At 42.8% G+C, this 24,353-nt stretch overlaps 1 protein-coding gene across 1 annotated transcript in view; it reads right to left on the bottom strand.

Moving 5' to 3' along the window:
* Window positions 1-19,668, bottom strand: part of LOC135556183 (auxilin-like) — a 56,925-nt gene extending 37,257 nt beyond the window's left edge. The window contains 2 exon segments of the mRNA XM_064989173.1: window positions 3,707-3,842; window positions 19,215-19,668. Of these exon segments, the coding sequence (XP_064845245.1) occupies window positions 3,707-3,842; window positions 19,215-19,416 (338 nt within the window). The 5' untranslated portion in view covers window positions 19,417-19,668.
* Between the last annotated feature and the right edge of the window lie 4,685 nt (window positions 19,669-24,353).

Below are 24,353 nucleotides of genomic sequence, written 5' to 3'. Positions count from 1 at the left end.
GGAGCTCTGTGGCCTGTCTGTCAGATGTCTCGAGCTCCCTGTCTGGCTGTCCCACCTACTCTCCATCTTCATGATACTACTTCACTGAACTGCTTATCATCTAACGATGTGGAAGACCAATATTGCCAGATCCCTTTATTTGTTTTGTTAAATTGTTTTTGGTTTATTTTGTTTTTAAAGCAACTTTGAGATTCTACTTGTAATGAAAAGCGCTATTTAAAATAAATAAATATATTATTATTATTAGAGGGTAGGAGAGGGTGGTATACACACCCACAAACAGGTGTATAGGCTACTGTAGGCATATATTCTATACCCTGCTATATATACACAAAAATACAAAACATTAATTAGGCCAGGCAAGCTACAGCTACCCTGTAATACACAGCTGTATTACATTAGAGACATTGGAGCCATGCTCTAACAGTTAAAGCTCACACGCTCAGCAGTGTGGCGACAGCACAGCTGTGGCGTTTCCCGCCATTTCATGTGGTTACTGTGACACGTTGCAGTAACCACAGATAGGGTTTGTCTGTAAATAGAAGGTTCTGATAGAGAGGAATAGGTCATCATAACTTATGAGTCGTGTGTTTTTAGAGAGAGAGAAAATGGGAGAGAGAAGAGAGGGAGAATATAGAGGGGAGAAAGAGGGGGAGGAAATGAGAGAGAGCGAGAGAGAATGGGAGATAGAGGGGGGAGGGAATGAGAGAGAGAGCGATAGAGAGAACAAACACCATTATAAATACAATTAAATGTTTATTTTTCCTTTTGTACTTGAACTAATTGCACATCATTACAACACTGTATATAGACATATGACATTTGAAATGTCTTTTTCTTTTGGAAATTTTGTGAGTGTAATGTTCACTGTACATTTTTTAATGTTTATTTCACTTTAGTTTATTATCTATTTCACTTGATTTGGCAATGTAAACATATGTTTCCCATGCCAATAAAGCCTCTTAAATTGAAATTGAATTGAGAGAGAGAGAGAGAATATAGAGGAGAGAGAGGGGGGATGAGAGAGCGAGAGAATGGGAGTGGGCCAAGGACACACTGCCTTTCAGACCAATACAACACTCAGTGAAAACAGAACAGAACACAGCACTGCAGAGTCTGTCTGTCACAACTGCATGTGTTCTAAGGAAGACCGCTTGCACACAGCTGATTGAATGGTATCTCATTTGACCATGAATCAAGTAACTGACTTTGTTTCAACAAATTCCACTGAATCTTGGAATATATCAGATGTACACATGTAGCCTCCATGGCTTTGAAATAGCTAGCTGTAGTGTAAGCTATAGATAGGGACTAACTATATCTGTAGTACACACAGGCCACGCCTGCTCTACTATACAAATGGCAGGTCAACAGTAACTAGCTGTAATACACAGTACCAAACTGACAGTGGTGTACACATGGCCTGATTTTTTCTAGGTGAAATGAATCCCTGTGTATCAGCATTGCTCTAGGTACAATAAACCGCTATCAATTATTCACACAGGAGAGGAGAGAAAAGGAGAAGAGAGAAAAGAGAAAAGGAGAGGAGAGATGAACAGAAAATGGAGGAGAGGAGGAAAGGATAGCAAAGACAAATAGGGGAGAGAATAAACAAGCTGAGAGGAGTGGAGTTGAGATCATAGGAGAAGAGGGGAAATAACAGGAAGGGAAAGGAGAAGGGAAGAGACGAGACTAGGCTAACCGATAACCGTATTAGCAGCCAATTGTGATCGACCCGCTGAATCAATATACCCCGGCTCTGCCCTGTCCCTGCTCCGTAACTGACACCGTTTCAATGTGGTCCAGAGAGATGGCAGAGGTTCTGTGTGTGTGCGTGTGTGGCAGGGTTAAAGGCAGAGTGTGTGGACAAGGAGGCATGAGTCTCGAGAGGCCTGCTCACTGTCCGACAGTACAGAGGCTCCTTTGTGTGGCCAGTGCAGACGCCTACGCAGAAAGAATGTCATCTCTCTCAGGACCCAGCGGTGCCAGACTCGGTAGCCCCCCCCCCCCCCTCCCCCATTATCCGTCATCCCTCCACACCCTCCCCACTGTTCCTCCAGGCTACTCCATCCATTCATCTGCTTTCCTTCCCTCACATCCCCTTTAGGAAAAATCTATCCAGCCTTTTTTATTAGCTCTCTATTTTACTCATATTTTATCTTCTTATACAGGTACAATTCAAATAATAACTCTGTCTCTCGCCAATAGTATTAAGTGGTTTCCCATTGTGCTGTGGTGTACAGCCATAGAGATTTATCTAAGTGTCTAAAACAGAGCTCTCCAACCCTGTTCCTGGAGAGCTAGTGTCTTGTCGGTTTTCGCTCCTACCCTAATTTAGCCCACCGTATTCTAATAATCAGCTGATTGATAAACTGAATCAGGTTAGTTACAACTGGGGTTGGAGCGAAAACCTACAGGAGGTTAGCTTTCCAGGAACCGGGTGGGAGAGCCTTGGTCTGAAACCATGTGTAGTCAGCCCAGTCATAACTCCCCCATTCCATATTTCACAGGTCAGGAAACCACGTCAACCACAGAGGACAGGTAAACATCTCAACTGGATGACAACTGACGCCCCTCCCTTCACACTACCATGTTAGCTCCCAGCAGGCACGTAGAGGCCTTTTCTCAATTCGATTTGCTTAACTCCTGTGTCCTCTCTCCGTCCTCTCTCACCTCCTTTTGAAAAAGGACAAAGGTAATCGAGGAGAGGCGGCGAGGTGAGGGAACGTGGATGAAAATGGGCTTGTATGAAATGAGACTCTCCTTCTCCACTCACGCGTCATCAGGCAAATTCCACTTACAGTGGTGGATTGCAAAATAAATATGTAAAGTGTTAAAAACAAATTAAGTTGGCTATGCTAGACATTTTATAGATAAAACGATAAGTTTCATATTGTTTTTAAACGTGTGCATGCTTCTCTCCTCCGACAAAACAAAAGCTGACTCAAAGTGGGTGTGGCAGATTTCAAAATGCTTCCGCGAAGGACTCAGATATGATACACATGACTATCCTCGATGAAAGGTGGCTATCGAGGAGGGGAGGACACTCTTCCATTCGTCCACTAATGAATTGACATCTCCTCAACCACTTGAGGAGAGAGCAAAGGCCTGAGATCTCTGCTAGGCCCAGCCTGAGTGCTCCTTATCGGGGAAGGCATAGAGTCGTTCTCCTCTAGGCTAGCCTGGGAACCAGAACTGGGTCAGAGTTGGGTGGGAGGAAAAGCCTGTGAAATTTCTAGCCCAAAACAACTAGAGATCATGGCATGGAGGCTAGCCACATGTCACCGCACCCCAGCCAGGGAGCTTCAACATGGGGCACAGACACATCATATCTCCCATGCCAGACCCACCCATAAGAAGAAAAAGATTGCAGTCGGAGTGCAGTATAACTGCAGTATGCTGCAAATACTGCGTCCACATTTTTTTTACTGCAGTAATTTGGCAGAGTAACTGCAGTTACAGTGCAGTATAACTGCAGTTCAGCTGCAGTATACCGTAGTTATTCTGCAACTACTGCGTCCAAAATACTACAGTTGCTGCAATTTTTGTAAGGGCAGAGATGGGTGGTGTAACAGGTTAAGGAAGTTAGGGCTCAGGAAATCAAATCACAATTTACACACTTAACAGAAAAAAGTTTGAATTAAAAGAGAATAAAATTTGAAATGAGTCAGGGGTAAAGGGATTGGGGGTGATTTTCGGGACTTACGTGGCCACCTGGTGCATGACTTTAGTGGAGGTGTCTTTGAGTGTGTCCTTCAGGTTGTCCTTGAAGTTGCTGAAGAACTTGCCGGCTCCGCCTTTCACCATATCCAGCAGCCCTCCGCCATAGTTGGCATCCATATCTGGAGATGGAGGACCTTTACAATTAAGAATGACGAGAAACACACACTGAGGATGCAGACAAAGACAGACAGACATGTAAATGTAGACGCATGTAGAGACACAGTATATGGAGCACAGAACAGACAAACAAATATACCTAACAACATGTGTGTCTTTCATCCCCAATGGCCCGACAAACAGAAACAACATCCAACATATAATATAGGGCTGTCCCCGACTAAAATAAATCTTGGTTGCTCAGTCTGTTCTTTCGACCAATTGATTGGTTGACATTTTAAAACGTGTATTTTTCCATATATATATACACAAACACATCCTACTGTATTGTGTTAATCAAATCAACTAGATGCACTGAGCTTGTCTGATGCTTTAAGCGCACTGTTTGATTAAATAACTAAGACACACAAATGACTAGAGGGAGTCCGACCGCAATGTATTTGGTTGTGCCAGGCCGGGCTCAGACTTGCTACGCTGTGACAGCGAGTGACTGAGTGACTAGCCCCCATTGTCTCTCTCTCCTCCCTGCTGCAGCGACCACCACAGAACTTCAACAGTGTGTATCGCGCTGTCCGTGTCGATGAAGCTGCAACATAATTACAGCCATTTCTGACTGAAACGTTCCATTAACGAAGTCCCTCGTATGTTTAAGAAAAATATTCCCTCTTCCCTTAACCCTTGCTCTCGTCACGTGACACATATATGCATCGCATGCACTTACTTTAGAATAAGGCTAAAGACGTTGACAAGATGGGGTCAGCCCTAATATAACAAGCACACTAATTGGACCGATAAACTGTTCGAGAGAGAGAGAGAGAGAGAGAGAGAGGGGGAGATGCAGTCAACTCTGGTATTGTGCTAGTTCAAGAGAAAGCCCTCCTCTTGGACTTGACCCAAGTCCTATATCTGATTCAGCAGCCTGGTCTAAACATACTCCTCCCTTCCCCACCCCATCCATCTGTACACAGCACATGGCACTGAGCTGACACTACCACTGCCAGTACCACTACCACTTCCACTTCTGCAACCACTATTCCTAAATGTGTTCTCTGAACATTCTTGTAACATCAAGAAAATGTTTCTTGCACAAGTGGACAGTTTTTGTGTTATGAGAATATTTGCAGCGCCCTAACGCATGTTCAGAAAACCTTCACAGAACCAATTTTGGTTTGCTGGGAGGTCTCCTGATCTCAACAAGATTTCTTGGATAAAGGAACGTTATTTAATAAAACAAATAATAAAAAAATACCACCACCACTACCACTAACACAAAACTCTGAATCACTCAGATCACACCAATAGGAGTTCTTGGGGAGTAGTGATCAAGGGCTGTAGGTCTATTGCTCTTTACAGAGAAATCTACATAACTAAATCTACGAGATTATCAATCAGGCAAAGTGGGCGATTAAGCCTCAATAGCGGCTCCATTCTGGCATCTAGGAGGGACCTGTTGTGTGCACTGACTGCATTCATTTGACTTGATTGCATCACATTTTATGGAGTCTCAGAAGACAGGAAATCCATCATGAAGGTAAAAATAACATTTTGTTAGAATTCCTACTGAAATGGAGGGTTGCCTTTATGTCCTGCTACTAGTGTGTGTGTGTGTGTGTGTGTGTGTGTGTGTGTGTGTGTGTGTGTGTGTGTGCGTGTGTGTGTATTGGGGGAGCTCTGGTAGCTTATGGAGGTCAAATCAAGCTCTGTACGGCGTTCCCGTGCGCTTCCTAAATGTTTTAACAATACAGAAGGCTCCACATAGCTCCGTATAGTGTCTTAGGTCTCTCTTGTCGTGATGTGTGTTTAGTCCTATATTTTTATTTCATTTGTAATCCCCCGTTCCTGCAGGAGGCCTTTTGCCTTTTGGTAGGCCGTCATTGTGAATAACAAGTTGTTCTTAACTGACCTGCCTAGTTAAATAAAGGTACAATTTAAAACATTTAAATGTAAATTGCTCCGCATTGTCATGATTGGTTGTGGGGGTACATCCTGTATAAACAGAAACTCACTTCCTTGACAACTTTGACAAAAGGCTATCAGAACAAGTTCACAAATAAAATACATCTTTATGATACCTCGTGTATGGATTTCAAAGACACAAAAATGAGTTTGATCTCCTGGAAAAAGATCTGGGAGGTAATGGGGATGGATGCCAGTAAAGAGGTCAATGGAATGCAGACCGTGGGGGACAGCAGGGTGCTGAATTGGCGCACATTCAACAAATCTGATCTAACAAAGTGGATATTTGTCAAATCTGTTATGATTGATCTATTGTAACAGGCACACAATGTCGTTACGAAAAATCCGATTTGGATATATTTGGGTGTTTTCGCTACATAACATTTAGAGGTTGTCCCTTTTCAGGTTTAGAAAAAGTGACTGCTAAATGCTAACTCCCATTCGTATAAGCTGGTAGCATAGCTAGCATACAGAAATCGGTTGTGGTTGTCAAAGGCGTTTTAAACTGTATTGATTGATGACGATGACATGGAAATATATTGGGGTTGACATCCATACAAGCGTTATACTCCAATTTCTACCTCAATCTAGTGTGAAATACACATGTAAACAATAGCCTAAATGTAGACCAATTTGCTGCTGGGGCAATGGGGAGATTTGGGATGGAGATGCAGATGGGGAAACGGTTAAGCCTTTTTATTTAGGGTCAAGGGTTAAAATTGATATCAGTGAAAAGTGTGATTTGTCAAATTGAAAATGTAACTATTAGTCATTGATTCTTTGAAAGTATTTGCATAGAGATCGTTTGGATGGATCTAGAATCAAATCAAATAAATGAGCACCATGTGAAGTTTATTGGAGCATATCAAATTAGGTGTCAAAGGAAAGCTAAGAGTCTATATTTTGGAGAAATTAAGGCAAACAGCACATTCGGGTATTCAGACCCCTTGATTTTTTCCACATTTTGTTACTTTACAGCCTTATTCTAAAATATATTACATTGTTTTCTCCCCCTCATCAATCTACACACAAAGCCAAAACAGGTTTTTAGATACAAATTTTTTTCCCCTCGGAAATGTCACATTTACATAAGTATTCAGACCCTTTACTCAGTACTTTGTTGGAGCACCTTTGGTAGTGTTTACAGCTCCGAGTCTTCTTGGAATATGGCGTTACAAGCTTGGCATACCTGTATTTGGGGAGTTTCTCACATTCTTCTCTGCAGATCCTCTCAAGCTCTGTCAGGTTGGATGGGGAGCGTCGATGCACAGCTATTTTCAGGTCTCTCCAGAGATGTTTGATTGGGTTCAAGTCCAGACTCTAGCCTGGGCCACTCAAGGACATTCAGAGACTTGTCCCGAAGCCAATCCTGCATTGTCTTGGCTGTGTGCTTAGGGTCGTTCTCCTGTTGGAAGGTGACCCTCCGCCCCAGTCTGAGGTCCTGAGTGCTCTGGAACAGGTTTTCATCAAGGGTCTCTCTGTACTTTGCTCCGTTCATCTTTCCCTCGATCCTGATTAGTCTCCGAGGTCAGGGCTTTGTGATGGCCACGCCAATACCTTGACTTTGTTGTCCTTAAGCCATTTTGCCACAACTTTGGAAGTATGCTTGGGGTCATTGTCCATTTGGAAGACCCATTTACGACCAAGCTTTAACTTCCTGACTGATGTCTTGAGATGTTGCTTCAATATATCCACATCATTTTCTTTCCTCATGATGACATCTATTTTGTGAAGTGCACCAGTCCCTCCTGCAGCAAAGCACCATCACAACATGATGCTGCCACCACTGTGCTTCACGGTTGGGATGGTGTTCCTCGGCTTGCAAGCCCAAAAAGTACAATATTTGTCCCCATGTGCAGTTGTAAACCGTAGTCCGGCTTTTTTATGCGGTTTTGGAGCAGTGGCTTCTTCCTTGCTGAGCGGCCTTTCAGGTTATGTCGATATAGGACTCGTTTTACTGTGGATATAGATACTTTTGAACCCGTTTCCTCCAGCATCTTCACAAGGTCCTTTGCTGTTGTTCTGGGATTGATTTGCACTTTTCACACCAAAGTACGTTCATCTCTAGTAGACAGAATGAGTCTCCTTCCAGAGCGGTATGACGGCTGCCTGGTCCCATTGTGTTTATACTTGCGTAAGATTGTTTGTACAGATGAACGTGGTACCTTCAGGTGTTTGGAAATTACGACCAAGGATGAAACAGACTTGTGGAGGTCTACAATTGTCTGAGGTCTTGGCTGATGTATTTTGATTTTCCCATGATGTCAAGCAAAGAGGCACTGAGTTTGAAGGTAGGCCTTGAAATGCATCCACAGGTACACCTCCAATTGACTCTAAATATGTCAATTAGCCTATCAGAAGCTTCTAAAACATGACATGATTTTCTGGAATTTTCCAAGCTGTTTTAAGTCACAGTCAACTTAGTGTATGTAAACTTCTGACCCACTGGAATTGTGATACAGTGAATTATAAGTGAAATAATCTGTCTGTAAACAATTGTTGAAAAAATTACTTGTGTCATGCACAAAGTAGATGTCCTAACCGACTTGCCAAAACTATAGTTTGTTAACAAGAAATTTGTGGAGTGGTTGAAAAACAAGTATTTTTTTTTCTTCTTTATTTACCCCCTTTTTCTCCCCAATTTCGTGGTATCCAATTGTTGTAGTAGCTACTATCTTGTCTCATCGCTACAACTCCCGTACGGGCTCGGGAGAGACGAAGGTTGAAACTCATGCGTCCTCCGATACACAACCCAACCAGCCGTACTGCTTCTTAACAGAGCGCATCCAACCAGGAAGCCAGTCGCACCAATGTGTCGGAGGGTACACCGTGCACCTGGCAACCTTGGTTAGCGCGCCACAGGCCCGCCACAGGAGTTGCTGGTGCGAGATGAGACAAGGACATCCCTACCAACCAAGCCCTCCCTAACCCGGACGACACTAGGCCAATTGTGCGTCGCCCCACGGACCTCCCGGTCGCGGCCGGTTACGACAGAGCCTGGGCGCGAACCCAGGGACTCTGATGGCACAGTACAGTGCCCTTAACCACTACGCCCCCCGGAGGCCGAAAAACGAGTTTTAATGACTCCAACCTAAGTGTATGTAAACTTCCGACTTCAACTGTAAGTCAAAAGAGTCCATATTAACAAAGGAAATTGAAGGACTAACAGTACAGACAACAATAAAAACTACAGCATAGAGGCTCAGAATAAGTTAGAGGAAAAACAAAAAGAAATGGAGGAACTTATTTAAGAAAGATCCAGTATAATATATTATACAAATAAAGTGAACCGAATGGAATATGGGGAAAGATGCAGCAAATCTTCAACATAGAAATGCTTCCAGAAAGAATTTACTGAAACTTCTTACAAATTATGGAGTCACTCATGATTCACCAAATTATATTTTAAAAGAGTAAGTTAAGTACTTTAAGCATATGTTTTTGTTCCACTCTCCTCTATCTCCACTAACCAAAGCTAATTGTATGGATTTTTTTCTTATTAACAATGTAAACTTAACATCTGTACAGAAAGACTTATGTGAAGGCCAAATTACAGAGGAACTTCTTGACGCAATTAAAGCCTTTAAGTCCGAGAAAACTCCAGGGCTGGATGGCATACCAGTGGAAGTATGATATACTCAGAGAACTGTTATTAGCATGGTTTAACCACTTACATGGTAGATTATTGGAAACTCAAGGTCTGATTTCATTATTACTGAAACAGGACCCAAGTGGTAAATATAAAGATCCAGTCCATTTAAAAAATCAGTGGCCTCTTACACTTCAGTGTTTTGATGCATAAAATCTAGCTAAATGCTTAGCGCATAGAATTAAAAAGGTTTTGTCAGAAATTATTCATCCTAATCAGACAGGTTTATATTACATTGGAGATAACACAAGCACTGGAAACAATAGAACACTAGCTGACTTTGAAAAGGCTTTGATAAAGTACGACTGGAGTTTATATATAAATGCCTGGAATATTTCAATTTTGGTGAATCTCTTATAAAATCGGTTAAAGTTATGTATAGTAGTCCTAGATGTAAAATAGTCAATAATGACTACTTCTCAGTTTTAAACTGTCAAGTTGAGTAAAACAAGGTTGTCCACTTTCGGCATATCTATTTTATTATTGCCATCGAAATGTTAGCTGTTAAAATTAGATCCAACAATAATATTAAGGGATTAGAAATCCATGGCTTGAAAAGAAAGGTGTCATTGTTCACTGATGATTCATGGTTTCTTTAAAATCCACAATTAGAATTCCTCCACAGCCTCATAGAGGATCTATATACTTTTTCTAACCTGATAAGTGTACTATATTACGAATACTTACAGTCGTGGCCAAATGTTTTGACACAAATATTAATTTCTACAAAGTCTGCTGCCTCAGTTTGTAAGATGGCAATTTGCATATACTCCAGAATGTTATGAAGGGTGATCAGATGAAATGCAAATTAGTTGCAAAGTCCCTCTTTGCCATGCAAATGAACTGAATCCCCCTAAAACATTTCCACTGGATTTCAGCCCTGCCACAAAAGGACGAGCTATCATCATGTCAGTGTTTCTATCGTTAACACAGGTGTGAGTGTTGACAAGGACAGGGCTGGAGATCACTCTGTCATGCTGATTGAGTTCGAATAACAGACTGGATGCTTGAAAAGAAGGGTGGTGCTTGGAATCATTGTTCTTCCTCTGTCAACCATGGTTACCTGCAAGGAAACACGTGCCGTCATCATTGCTTTGCACAAAAAGGGCTTCACAAGCAAGGATATTGCTGCCAGTAAGATTGCACCTAAATCAAACATTTATCGGATAATCAAGAACTTCAAAAAGAGTGGTTCAATTGTTGTGAAGAAGGCTTCAGGGAGCCCAAGAAAGTCCAGCAAGCGCCAGGACCATCTTCTGAAGTTAATTCAGCTGCGGGATCAGGGCACAACCAGTACAGAGCTTGCTCAGGAATGGCAGCAGGCAGGTGTGAGTGCATCTGCATGCACAGTGAGGCAAAGACTTTTGGAGGATGGCCTGATGTCAAGAAGGGCAGCAAAGAAGCCACTTCTCCCCAGGAAAAACATCAGAGACAGACTGATATTCTGCAAAAGTTACTGGGCTTGGACTGCTGAGGACTGGGGTAAAGTAATTTTCTCTGATGAATCCCCTTTCCGATTGTTTGGGGCATCTGGAAATAAGCTTGTCCGAAGAAGACAAGGTGAGCGCTACCATCAGTCCTGTGTCATGCCAACGGTAAAGCATCCTAAGACCATTCATGTGTGGGGTTGCTTCTCAGCCAAGGGAGTGGGCTCACTCATAATTTTGCCTAAGAACACAGCACGAATAAAGAATGGTACCAACACATCCTCCAAGAGCAACATCTCCCAACCATCCAGGAACAGTTTGGTGACAAACAATGCCTTTTCCAGCATGATGGAGCACCATGCCATAAGGCAAAAGTGATAACTAAGTGGCTTGGGGAACAAAAGATCGATATTTTGGGTCCATGGCCAAGAGACTCCCCAGACCTTAATCCCATTGAGAACTTGTGGTCAATCCTCAAGACGTGGGTGGACAAACAAAACCCCATAAATTCTGACAATCTCCAAGCATTGGTTATGGAAGAATGGGCTGCCATCAGTCAGGATGTGGCCCAGAAGTTAATTGACAGCATGCCAGGGCAGATTGCAGAGGTCTTGAAAAAGAAGGGTCAACACTGCAAATATTGACTCTTTGCATCAACTTCATGTAATTGTCAATAAAAGCCTTTGACATTTATGAAATGCTTGCAATTATATTTCAGTATTCCATAGTAACATCTGACAAAAATATCTAAAGACACTGAGGCAGGCAGCAGACCTTGTGAAAATTAATATTTGTGTCATTCTCAAATCTTTTGGCCACGACTGTATACATTACGTGTAGTTTACCAATCAAATGGTCTGACCCCAGTGGACATAGTCGGAATACATATCCTGAAAGACAGAAATTATCTCACTCCAAAAATAGATAACATCTTGCTCCAATGGAAAGAAAAATACCTGTCTATTTGTGGAAAACCTATTTGCTTATGGTTTTGCCTACACTTAGCGACCTGTTTTTTAAATTATATGAGCAAAACCTATTCAATTTTATTTGGAATGGCAAGCCAGACAAAATTAAAAGGGCCTATTTATATAATGAATGTGAATTTGGTTTGGCAGAAATTATTAAATATTAAAGCATTAGACCTCTCGCTAAAGGCATCAGTCATACAAAAGTTATAATTAAATCCGAAATGGTTCTCTAGTAAATTAGTAAGAATGTCTCAACCCATGTTCAAGAATGGCCTTTTTCCCTTTATTCGGATTACAAATGCTCACTTTCGGTTAAGTGAAAACGAAATAATCTCCAAAATATCTGTCACGTATACTCCTTCTCCGGCCTCTAGGTCATCAGGCTGCTGATTATCCCGCACACCTGTCACCATCGTCAAGCGCACCAACGCCTCATGACACTCACCTGGACTCCATCACCTCCTTGATTTTCTTCCCTATATCTGTCACTCCCCTTGTTTCCTTCCTCACCTAAGGGAGGTGTCAGAGAGTGTTTTATTTGTGTCAGTGTAAATGACGTCCGGTCCGGGAGCCGCTACAGGCCCCCCTGCCTCAGCCATATCACCAGGCCCCCCTGCCTCAGCCAGATCACCAGGCCCCCCTGCCTCAGCCAGATCACCAGGCCCCCCTGCCTCAGCCAGATCACCAGGCCCCCCTGCCTCAGCCATATCACCAGGCCCCCCTGCCTCAGCCAGATCACCAGGCCCCCCTGCCTCAGCCAGATCACCAGGCCCCCTGCCTCAGCCAGATCACCAGGCCCCCTGCCTCAGCCAGATCACCAGGCCCCCTGCCTCAGCCAGATCACCAGGCCCCCCTGCCTCAGCCAGATCACCAGGCCCCCCTGCCTCAGCCAGATCACCAGGCCCCCCTGCCTCAGCCAGATCACCAGGCCCCCTGCCTCAGGCAGATCACCAGGCCCCCCTGCCTCAGCCAGATCACCAGGCCCCCTGCCTCAGCCAGATCACCAGGCCCCCCTGCCTCAGCCGGCATGTCGGGCTTTCATGCCTCCATCGGATCGCCAGTCTCCCCCTGCTTCATTCCAAAATTACAAAAAACTAATTGCAGCATTACCGCAAAAATGAAAGAGGCAAGTGGAAGGGGGAAAAAGTAAGGAAATTGACTGTCGGAACTGCATTAAAGACCGAAATTGCTTTAAAAAAATGGTGATAAATAAAAATATATACCAGTTTCATTTAAGGACCAAAAAATTGACAGCTGTGCCATATACATTGCGAATAGTTGGGAAGAGACTTTCAATGTACCAATTCCATGGCATTTGGATTATGAATTGACACACAAAACGACGTCAGATTAAAAATGTAGAATTTTTCAATTTAAATGATTATGCCAAAATTCTTGCAATCAATATAATGTTATATACTGTATATGGGGGGGGTACAATCTTCCCAGCTCTGCAGATTTTGCTGCGAGTAGGTAGAGTCATTAGATCATTTATTTTGGTACTGTCCATAAGTAGCTCATTTTTGGTCACAGGTCAAGAAATGGCTGAAGAATTGTAACATTTACCTGGAGCTAAAATGCAGTTAGCAATACTGGGTGATTTGAAAAGTCATAGTCAATCGATCAATAATATAATAACTATTTTAGCAAAAATAAAAAATAAAAATCTATTTTTAAAAAGAATCTGGGTTTGGCAGATGCCAGGAGAACGATACCTGCCCGAATACATAGTGACAACTGTAAAGTTTGGTGGAGAAGGAATAATGGTCTGGGGCTGTTTTTCATGGTTCGGGCTAGGCCCCTTAGTTACAGTGAAGGGAAATCTTAACGCTACAGCATACAATGACATTCTAGACGATTCTGTGCTTCTAACTTTGTGGCAACAGTTTGGGGAAGGCCCTTTCCTGTTTCAGCATGACAATTCCCCCGTGCACAAAGCGAGTTCCATACAGAAATGGCTTGTTGAGATTGGTGTGAAAGAACGTGACTGGGATGCAACAGCGCCCTGACCTCAACCTCATCGAACACTTTTAGATGAATTGGAGCGCAGACTGCGAGCCAGGTCTAATCGCATAAAATTAGTGCACTTCCTCACTAATGCTCTTGTGTCTGAATAGAAGCAAGTCCCTGCAGAAATGTTCCAATATCTAGTGGAAAGCCTTCCCAGAAGAGTGGAGGCTGTTGTAGCAGAAAAGGGGGGACCCAATCCATTTTAATGTCCATGATTTTGGAATGAGATGTTCGACGAGCAGATGTTCACATACTTTTGGTTGTGTAGTGTATTTCCATGTTAAAATGTTATGCGAGGCATTTCCCCCATTGTTTGTGATGGTAGGCCACCCTAGTGGGCCTATGTTATGATCAAATAGCCACAGTAACCTACTTGACCGCTGTCTGAAACTAACTTAAAGCGGGTAGTCTCAGTGATCACAGTAAGGCGCGCTAGATGTTGCACAGAATTTTCACAATATTCAAGTTTGCACTCAGCAAATCTGACATTTTCTCAGTTCCGAAAACATTTTGAGGGAACATTGGTGGTAAGTAAGTCCCAGAACATCACTGGGGCCTGAGTTCCCTGCCATCCAGGACCTCTATACCAGGCGGTGTAAGAGGAAGGCCCAAGAAATTGTCAAAGACTGCAGCCATTCAAGCCATAGACGGTTCTCACTTCTACTGCCTGGCAAGCGGTACCAGTGCACCAAGTCTGGAACCACCAGGACCCTGAACAGCTTCTAACCCCAAGCCATAAGAATGCAAAAACAAAGCTGCTAAGTAGCTAATTAAATGGCTACCCAGATTACCAGCATTGGCCCTTTTTTGAACTAGGTCTCTTACACGGACTACATGCACACGCACTGGACCCATACACTCACACATACTTACACTGACACCCCAACACACACATACACACAGACAATACATATTCCCACACACACATAAGATGTGCACGCATGCATACTGAATCCACACACCCGCATACACACACACACACTTTCAAATTCACCACATACGCTGCTGCTGCCGCTCAGTCTATAATCTATCCTGTTGCCTAGTCACTTTACCCCTACATATATGTACAGTACATAGGTACCTCCATTACCTCGCACCTCTGCACATCGACTGGGTACTGGTACTCCCTGTATATAGCCATGTTATGCCCTAAAGCAAATTGAAAAGTAAAGCCTGTGAAGCCTTAAATATGTTTGCTTAAATGTGTAAAACCCTGTGTATAAAGCGTGTCTGTGTTATTTGGCATACAGTTTTGTAAGATATGTTTGTATATTGTGTTATATTTGTTGTTAATAAGTTAGAATTTTGGAATCCCAGTCGAGTTAGCTAGTTTTGTGTTTTAGGCTAGTGTGCAGCGGCTGCAGCCAGCAGGCGTTATCGATGAGGATGTTTCAAATGATGATCATCTGGTGAGTGGAATGGGTGTTTTTTAATTTTTTATTGCAGCTCGCTTGCTGTTGTTATCACTTTGAAAATAACTTGTGTGTAAAACATTGTTCCATTGAAACTTTAGATCACCGGTTACTTTGTGTGTTGAACGTGACAAATATGTTTGCACTGGGAAGTAATAGTTGTACATTTCTATGGGCAAATGGTTGAGTTTTTGTATTCTTGTGATTGGGACTTACTGACTTATTATGTCCAGGTGAACAGGCTGCTTATCTTTTAACATCATGCTGTGTGCGACTGCTGTCTTTCTATCGGTCCTATGTATTTTACAGAAAGTGCACTCCTCCGTGGAGTGTGCTGGTATCACATTCGCTGTACTTTCAACATCACGAGCCTATCACACTCACATCCTTTGATATGTCACTGCTACCATGGGTTGTGTAAGCAGTATGGTTGATGTTGCTGGTAGCATTCGTTTTGCAGGTGCTGTCTCTGTGTGAGTGGCAGCCCGAAGCCTGGCTCAGCCCGAGGAGCGCATTAAGTGATGCTATGTTTCTGTTATTTTTCGCAATTTCTGAATTTGGTACAAAGGCCTAGGTTCAATAGCCACGGTTCACCACTGACACAAACACATAGCATCAGAACCTCCTCCTCCACAGCTGTATGTAGACAACAACACAGAGTCTGCAGACATCTTGACTAATACACAAGTGGAAATTTACAGATCTTATTCGGTTAAAACAAGAATTTCTGAAACTATATCTAAAGAGTCATTGTGTAACTCAGACATTATTTACCACCCTCCTTCAGACTGTGACAGGTCATTGTGTCCCTCTTTTAAAGTAAGGGAGCCTCCTCCACAGCCATCCCTTAGTTAGCTACTGCTCTCTGAACTCTGATCAAAACGCCCCCTCTCACCCACCTCTGCCCCCTTCCATCCCTCCATCCACCCTGCTCCAGTCAGACACCTCTGATGTGTGAGAGAGAGACCCAGTCACAGAGGCGCTGGCACAGATAGAGACTTGGCCCGGTCGGTCAGAGAGATCAATACAGACAGAGTCTCCATGTGCCTCTCTCCTTCAATAGACCTAACCTTTCTCATTTATACCCTCCATCTGGTACGTACGTACGTACGTACAGACGTACAGACAGACGTACAGACAGACGTACAGACACAGACAGACAGACAGACAGACAGACAGACAGACAGACAGACAGACAGACAGACAGACAGACAGACAGACAGACAGACAGTCAGTCAGTGAGTGAGTGAGTGAGTGAGTGAGTGAGTGAGTGAGTGAGTGGTGAGTGGTGGTGGTGGTGGTGGTGGTGGTGGTGGTGAGTGGTGAGTGAGTGAGTGAGTGAACTACAGTAGTGACATGTGTGCCTCTATTGTGTGCCAAACAGGAACTGTCCCAACAAACAGGCCCTAAGCTTTTCAATTATAGATGCTACTGATAAGACAAAGAGTGTATGATTCATCTGTCTGGAAGGGACATGCAGCTTGGCCTAAATACTGACCTATGTGGGAGATACACACCCACAAAGCATGATTGATACAGCAGATATGCACCATACCATTATGCATGTCTTCCTCTAGAAAGGATCCTAAGTATTCCGTCAGTAGAAAGAGTGAAAGCTATCATATCACACCCACATTTCACAATGTTCCCATTCATTTAAGAATCGAATATTCACAGCAGACTGCAGTGACGCCATCCAGCCATCTATTATTCACTTAATGTCAATAAAACAGATCTACTGTAAGAGAGCTGCCCTGGATTTGGGGAGATGGGGAAGTTTGCATTTCTGATATGAAATTTGTCACATAATAGATACTTTCGGATGCTGAACGGATGGTGCCCGGTGGTCTTGTCATTCCCTATCAAACACATTGGTGATTTATATAAACCTTTTCTACATGGGAAGACCTCCAATGCAGTCTCAGAACCTAACTACTAACCAGACACCTCCTGTCTAGCTGCAACCTGTCAATCCACCTGTCTCTGGGTCTGTTATTGTGTCTGCCTCCATGTCTGTTGGTCAGTCAGTCATTCAGTGTGCCTGTGTGGCTGGCTTGCCTGCCAATGTAACAAGGCTGGCCAGATGGACGTGGGAGTCTGCAGAGCTCTGATGTTTACTGAGCGACACATGGAAGCAGAGAAAGCTGGAGATACAGACTCAGCCACCCCATACAGCAGAAGCAGCACCAGCCATACTGCAGAGGCCAGCCAGCCAGATAGCTGTCTCGCCCGGACAAACTCACCTGACACTCAGCTCAGATAGACCCAGTCCTTAAGGTTAGGTTTTTTTCATTGCACTGCAGTGCAGTGAGCAGTGAGCTGGGGGATAGCCCTGTTCACAACATTACCACTCACTTACTGACAATGAACTGTGGCTATTTAACTCTCCACATGATATAGGCCAGGGGTTTTCAAACTGGGGTCCACGGCCCGACGTACTGCAGGGGGTCCACAATAACATTTTGTGGTGTGAAATCTGACTCTGGGGAAGTAGGTAAATGGCTTCTTTGTCAAAATCTACAACTATCCTTTTAATCTGGAGGAAATTACAGTCACTGGAGCTAATTACAGTGTTTTTTCTGAATAGAAAATTCTTAGGCAGGTCGTCTAAGCGATAATATGCGGGATGGAAAAACAGTTTCACTGTCAACTTAAATGACCAAAACAAGATATTTTTGGATAAAAAAACTGTTTCAGTGTCAACTTAAACAACCAAAATCAGATAGAAAGCATGCAGAAAAGATATTGAACTATTATTTTCTTTTATAATACCATCTTTGAAAAACTAACAATCAAATAAAAGCTAGACAGTCAGGGAGAATCAAATATTCAAAAAATTGGGCATTCAGGGTATTGATTTTGTTTGAGGAGAGGAACACAGCATTAGCATTAAAACTTTAAGATTTCCTCTCAGCTCATGACAAACGGTGTAGCATTAATGGAAATGATCTTCTAAACTGCAACATGTTCTCTCAACTCAATGGAAAAATGTGTAGAATTGCAGGAAACTAGCTTTACAATAGTGAAATGTTCTCTTCGCTGCCAAGATACCTTTACATCTAATAGACTATGTTAGTTCACACTTCCAATGAATTGTTGGGAGGTCAAAATAATGACACTGTCTACCAAATCTATTCATTTTAAAATGTTGATTACTTCTACTTGCCATTATCATCCACATTCACCTATCATGATAAGACAATACTTTTTTGTTAACATCATGGGGGTCCGGTCTGGTTAGCCGGTTTGCCTGGGCAGGGGTCCCTGGGCAAGAAAAGTTAGAAAATCCCTGACATGGGCAATTGTATATGCAGGAAATTCACAACATGAAATTATTAAAAAGGAACAAGGACAATTATATTATATTATATTATTGGGTTAGTGGGGGGTTTTCTGCCATGTAAGCTATTGTCAATCTGTCTATTACTATCACTGGTAATCACTTAAGACTACACCTTAGCAGGGTGATTGATAGGGGCTATGTTTATGGTCTAATGCGTGCATGTTGAATTACAATAGTCGCAGTTTTATTACAATATATGTAGCCTAATAAAAGACTGCAACATTAAAGCATTTTTTGTTAGAATAGTAATGGACGCTAAAACAGACATACATATGTTGTTTCAACCCGAAGTATACTATGACGAGATCAGCTCGACTCACACAAAATGAAAGCAGAACGATGTAGTCCTACATAATGAGACAACCACGATTACATGATGTAATGCACGGAACCAACAAGACATACAAACATCAGACAACATGGGCTAGATGGATAACCTATTTGGACCTGTTCACACTCTTCTTATTCAATTAAATATATTTCAGGGAGTATCACACGGCGATAGGCGTGCTCTGCCTCGCATGCAACAGAGCAGCGTTAACCGCAGCTTGTTCTTGCTTGCTGCGCGTGTGCCACACCGCCTCCCATGGCGAGAGAGCTGCTTACCTGAGCTGTCCATGGTGCTGCAGTCGTCCTCGCGCAGTGGGCCTGCCTTCGGTCCTCCTAGGGTAGCTGCTAACGAGCCGCCGCCGATTCCGCTGCCTCTCCCTCCCCCGTTATTGAAGTTACCGCTGCTATCGACCAACTGTAAAGATTCATAGCCATCGTAACTGCAGGTCTTTTTCTTATAGCCACCCAGTAGGCTCATCTCATTCAACTCTGCGCCGTGGATTTGAGAATTACATATAAATACTACAAAAAAAATCTACTGCATGCACATATCCCCGAAGACAAAAATCTCAGATATGTGTTTAGAAATAATCCACCAGATATGCGCTAGTAGTTCCAGCACCGCCTCGCCCTGTTTTCTTTTCTCCGCGATATCATAAACAGAACGTTGTCATCAGGATCGCATTTACTACGCCGCACATCCACCGCTATGCCTGCCAGTCCCGGTTGAGTTAATGGGTCCTTTCAGGCTTCCTGCTCCAGGCCAATCCTGACAACACCATGTCGGCAGTAGGTGACTAAACGATCGCCTGTTTCATTGTTATTTCTTTACAAAGCAGTAGGCTAATATTTGTCAGAAAATATACATGTTGGATAGGTTGTAGATGTGATCGAGCCTACAGGATAGCCCACATAGGATTGATTCTATTCTACACGAAAATATTCCCAAATCGATTTATAATAACATATTTTAACAGCCTATAGTTAACACAATATCATCATATGCTCATAATAATAATTAAGCCTTAAATTAACAATATTATTACAGAACACTTTTCAGGCTCTTATAAACTATGTAGGCAATAGTCTCCATTGCTAAGGGCTATAGTTTAAGCTGGTTATGGGCCAGTTGTAGGCTATACAGTATCGCTCCACAGACATAGTATAAAGGAATTAAAGTGCTGAAGTCTTTTAGTCCGCACTGTAGGACAGCATTGTGCTTTGTCAGGGGACTGGGGGAGCACTTCAGTCTGTTGACCATTGAAGATCTCGACACCCTATTCCCTATATAGCGCACAGCTTTAGACAAGGGCCACGGGCCTCTGGTCAAAATGGGCAGTGGTCAAAAGTAGTGCACTATATAGGGAATAGGGTGCCATTTGGGACGCAATACCAAGTCAACTACTTGGAGTTCTGGAACATGCTTCCTTCCTTGGCCCAGTCCCCTGGCAACTGAGGGGCTGCATGGTTGCTCAAAGCAGGACTCGGGCCTGGGAAACCCTTTATACCAGGAGCCCTGGACTGAAAGCGCAGCAGGGAAGGGAATTTCCAAAAAAAAGATAAATGATTCCCCACGTAACCTGACACAAAGTGCCACTCCATTGAAGGATGTAGTTTCCTCTGAAAGCCAGCCTCCCAACGTCAGACATTTCCCCCTGATGCACTGCTTCAGGATGTCAACTCCTGCTTTCAGTCTCCAATACAAATGGTTACAACCTTCACTTAGAAAACTGGACCAGGACATCAAAAAAGCAATGTAATGTCCTGACATTGCTGCTGTTTTTTTTTATATACCACTGGTGATATGGTATTTTATGGTTATAGTCACACAACTGTGTGATACAAGAAGTGATCACTTTCATAATGACAGTGCCCACTGCACTCATAACTAACTAACCCGTTTTGAATTTGGGATCCAGTTTTAAAAGCAGATCACACTGTACTGACAACTACACTTTCAAATAATTCATCATAATGGACAGATAAGTGAATATGAACAGCAAACAGGGAGAGACAATCATAAACCTGCTAAAAACAATGACAGCAATTTATTTTTAAATAAATAACTACATAACCCAGCCTACTACTGCCTTTATTAACTTCCTAAAGCTTTAAATTCCACATTGAACTCATTCATACTTTTATAGGAGGGGTTTAACCACTTGGATATGTCTTGGATGTTAATAAGACACTGTGGGTTAAAGAGAAGATCAAGTTTAACAAAGACCTTGGGATATTTTACAAGACCTTTGCCTCATAAACTGATGTTTATTTCAGCTCTTCAGCTGTACACCCCCTCGAACATTGCGCTGTGGCATCCTCTCATCGCTTCCTGCTCAAAACCCATTGGATGAGGAAGCCAGAGGGCCAGACCCTCTGACCTTCTCCACCAATGGGTTTTCAGGAGTATGCAATTGAGATTCTCCCATAGTATCGCATAGTATTTCTATATAGGCCTATGCTATATCTCATTATTCAATCTATGAAGATTTTTTTGTATATTCATGCATAAGAGAAATATGCCATATCGCTAAACCAAGTTTAGACTTCATCTGGTCAGTTTCTCATAATTAAGGCTACTAATGTCTATAACTCATATTAATAAGCTACACCTACACTGAAAAATCTAGTCCTGAATTTATCTATCTTCGATAATATAATGTAATCAGTGCGTTCAAGACAAGGGGGAATTCGGAAAAAAAACGAACCCCGATTGGGAAAAATAGTTTTGAACGGTTATCCAACTCGGAATTCCAAGTTAGAAACTCGGACATCTTTCTAGAGCTGCGACTTTCCCACCTGAAAATCACTGACGTCATTATTTGACCTCGTTTGTCCAGTTGTCTTGAAAGCACCAAATGCCGTCGTGGGAAAAAAACAGAACTGGCAATCGCATAAACGACTGGATCATACAAGGGATTTCCCTAATATTCTTCCTCAGCAAAACCCATTTCCCTTTAAAACTGAGCTTAATAAATAATTTGATAACGATAGCAAATAGGCTAATTAGTAGAATATTTTGATGTTTTTTCAAGGATTGTCGTCTTGTTCAACCTGCCCCTCCAATGCAATGTGTCCGCCTCCAATAAACGCGCATTCAGCAACATGAATCATCCCCGTCATAGCCAGCTTTATTTTTTTATTTTTTTTAACTAAACATGTCATTTTCCATTTTGATGTCTCACAGAATAGAAACTTTGAGAATTATGTTCGAGAGTTTTCCCAAATAGTTCAATTATGAATAATCTCAGATCATGTCTAAAAATCCCCTTGGTCATATTTGTCATTCAGTGCACTTGGAACGTTTGTAACCGTTAGGCTACGGCGGATTCATTACTCATATTAGTGCACGGTTTTTGTTTCATAATAATTAACAAATGCATAGAAATGTTTAAAGCTCAACAGTAGCCTACGGGGTTATAATCAACGTCATATAGGGCTTGAGCGCAGGGGGCCTTTTTCCCGTCGTTATGCATTTCCTCGCCTAAAGACAACCTAGGCCTGACAAAACACCTGCACTGAAAATAAAGCCAAACATCAACGATGCTATGGGATATTCATATTCCAATATTCTGGTAAAAACGCAGATTGATTTCTTCTGTTGGCCAAACCACGATATTCAGAAAATCTTTCTGCAGAAGAGAATCATTCTTTAATATTAAAATCTCATCGGGAAGTAACACATGAAGACGATGCTCCTCCAGAGGAAGCATTTCAGTGGCATTTGATATAAAACGTATATGGTTTCAAACGAATGATGTAAAAAAAACAGCCCTTTTTGTCATAGGCCACCCTACCTTCCAGAGCGCTCGCTGTCATTATCTCTGGAACCCCGACGTCCTCAGCTCTGGAGATGCGCGCGGAAACCCCAGCTGTGGTCTGAGAAATGCCGACTTTCGATTTGTCATTCGCCGCCTGTCAAAGGTCAAACGTCCTTCTGTACCTCGACCTGTAAGTGGTGTTCGGGTACAATGTAAACTCCTGGGGTTGGCTAAAATTAGAATTACAAGGACTACGACATCATCATATCATCACCTTATATATCGCATGTGAGCTTCAGTGAAACGAATGCTGCGACCGCCATTTGCTGATCTCACACTAATATGGAGTAGCCTATCTACGTGCGTTCAAGTGTTCCGGATGTCATATAGATCAATACATTGTAAACTGCATAGTTGTGTGCTTGTGAATGATACCGAGATAGTGGATCACGACTTGCTGTTTATGAAAGCAAAACCTGGGAAGGATTTCTGGACTGATAGATGAATAAATTAAATTCCTCACTCACATGTGTGAATTATGTAATAACCTAGTATCCAGCAAATATACATGGGTTTTTATCATTGCCTATATTAGATTTTACCAGACATATATTGTACATGTAGGCCTATCTAGAGAGATCGCTGTTATTACCACCATCCATACAACAGGAAATGATAAACCTCTGATGGTTGAGTCTGATATGTAAACAGAGCAGAGGTCATCAGGCTCCAAATCCAGTATTAATCCCTGGTTTAAATCCACTCCATGTGTTCCACCCCAGTTCAATGCACATGGGATTAATGCTGCATTCATAACCAAATGGAAATCTGGAATTTATCCTTATGCCTGGGATAAAACCACTTGAACACCCCTCCAACTGGTAATTACTTGTGTGAAATTATCATCCCTGAGCTCCGAAGTCGCACACAATCTGACCTCTGATGTCACTTGCTAAGGAAATTACCTCGATAACAGCATTTTCGGTTCCCATAGCAACGATTAAAACATTCCCTAACCAGAAACCTTGGATTGATGGCAGCATTCGTGTGAAACTGAAAGCGCGAACCACTGCTTTCAATCAAGGCAAGGTGTCTGGTAACATGACTGAATACAAACAATGCAGTTATTCCCTCCGTAAGGCTATCAAACAAGCTAAGCGTCAGTACAGAGACAAAGTAGAATCCCAATTCAACGGCTCAGACACAAGAGGTATGTGGCAGGGTCTACAGTCAATCACGGACTACAGGAAGAAATCCAGCCCAGTCACGGACCAGGATGTCTTGCTCCCAGGCAGACTAAATAACTTTTTTGCCCGCTTTGAGGACAATACAGTGCCACTGACACTGCCTGCAACGGAAAAATGCGGTCTCTCCTTCACTGCAGCCGAGGTGAGTAAAACATTTAAACGTGTTAACCCTCGCAAGGCTGCAGGCCCAGACGGCATCCCCAGCCGCGCCCTCAGAGCATGCGCAGACCAGCTGGCTGGTGTGTTTACGGACATATTCAATCAATCCCTATACCAGTCTGCTGTTCCCACATGCTTCAAGAGGGCCACCATCGTTCCTGTTCCCAAGAAAGCTAAGGTAACTGAGCTAAACGACTACCGCCCCATAGCACTCACTTCCGTCATCATGAAGTGCTTTGAGAGACTAG

The sequence above is a fragment of the Oncorhynchus masou genome, chromosome 15, assembly GCF_036934945.1.
Source record: "Oncorhynchus masou masou isolate Uvic2021 chromosome 15, UVic_Omas_1.1, whole genome shotgun sequence".
Lineage (NCBI taxonomy): Eukaryota > Metazoa > Chordata > Actinopteri > Salmoniformes > Salmonidae > Oncorhynchus > Oncorhynchus masou.
This window is presented reverse-complemented; position numbering and strand designations above follow the sequence as displayed.